Here is a 1,332-nt window from a genome sequence, read left to right on the forward strand (position 1 = left end):
AAATGATCAGGAGCGCCTTGAAATGGTCAGATCCGCCTCTCTGGCTGCAGTGCGCACTCACGACAGGGGGAACAGAAAAGACCGGCTCTCACTTACCGACCAGAACCAGAACCAGAACCAGAACCATCTCGGAGCTTCTCAAGGTTCCTCCGGATCCAGAATCTGGCAGCAGGTCCAGCAGATCAGGACCAGAACCCGGACAGTTCCAGTTGGTTGAATTCGGTTCCAGGTCAAACTTGGACTCTCCGCATTCCTCAGGTTCCAGAGTCCAAGGTTCTCCACAGACCCGCGCAGACAGGTGCGCGCAAAAACGTTAAGAGCGCGTGCGCGGGTGCGCGCTGTTGGGTGTGAAAGCACTGTTGTTCCAGGGACAAATGTTCACCTTTACCTGCAGCAGTGAGCTGGTCAGGCTGCCCATAGAAAGCTGCAGCAGCCAGTCAGACTCTGACTGGCTGCTGCGCTGCTCCTCACTAGCCTTCAGCTTTGCTCATTTTGCTCTTTAAAACTATTACTCAGTTCCCTTCAGATTAATATTTTCCTAATTACCAAACACTGTTTTAATATAAATAACAGAGAAACACCAGAGTAAGAAGGAAATAAAGAGTTTTAGTAGAATGTCGTTATATTAAACCTAAAGCTGGAGATAAATCCTAAAAACACCTGAATATTTGAACTAAAACGTTATAGTCTGCAGACTAATCTAGCCTGATGCTTTTATATAAGATCATTTAACATATATATAAACCTGTAGCCCCTCCAGAGAAAGTCCTGCCCCCCTCCCCCCCACTGCTCTAACTGATAGCTGTTGGTTTGTCCCTCATTCTCTGATAACCACTGCCTCCTGGACAGAAGCTGCTGAGGGCCATCAGAGCGCTGCCAGGCTGGGCCCCCCTGCACAGACAGCAGGAGAGACATCCAAAGTTTAGAAGCGTTTCTATGTTAAAGTGATGCAGCTGCTGCCTGAGCTTCTTCCTGCTTCATGCAGCAGCTTGATCAACTTTAAAGGTGCTGCATCAGCTGCTAAACCACTGAGGAAGGATTATTATTCTCCATTACTGCAGTGGATGAAAGAATGATAGGGAAATGTTTTATGGAAGTTTAGAACCAGGCTGATTGTCTTTGCAAGCATTAAAAATAAAATAAAAACTGTTGCTTTAAGTGTGAAGAACACAGAACAGCTAACCCTGCAGATATGACATCACTACAGAGTGTGACTAACCCTAACCCAGTAAATGATAAACAACCAGACACTACAAGGAGCAGGATTCATGACAGCAGATATTAAACTACATGACTTTTATTAGAGTTATTAGTCCTTTAGTCCTGCACTTG

General features: G+C 45.8%; 1 protein-coding gene across 1 annotated transcript in view; it reads right to left on the reverse strand.

Moving 5' to 3' along the window:
- The window catches only part of LOC107104801 (muscle M-line assembly protein unc-89-like), a gene marked incomplete at its 5' end in the record, with an annotated part of 25,387 nt that extends 24,496 nt beyond the window's left edge, over positions 1 to 891 (reverse strand). Inside the window, 2 exons of the mRNA XM_015404899.1 lie at positions 97 to 276; positions 797 to 891. Coding sequence (XP_015260385.1) covers positions 97 to 276; positions 797 to 891 — 275 coding nt within the window. The remainder of the gene's footprint in view (positions 1 to 96; positions 277 to 796) is intronic.
- Positions 892 to 1,332: the final 441 nt, after the last annotated feature.

The sequence above is a fragment of the Cyprinodon variegatus genome, unplaced genomic scaffold (assembly GCF_000732505.1).
Source record: "Cyprinodon variegatus isolate N-32 unplaced genomic scaffold, C_variegatus-1.0 Scaffold1891, whole genome shotgun sequence".
NCBI classification, from domain to species: Eukaryota; Metazoa; Chordata; class Actinopteri; order Cyprinodontiformes; family Cyprinodontidae; genus Cyprinodon; species Cyprinodon variegatus.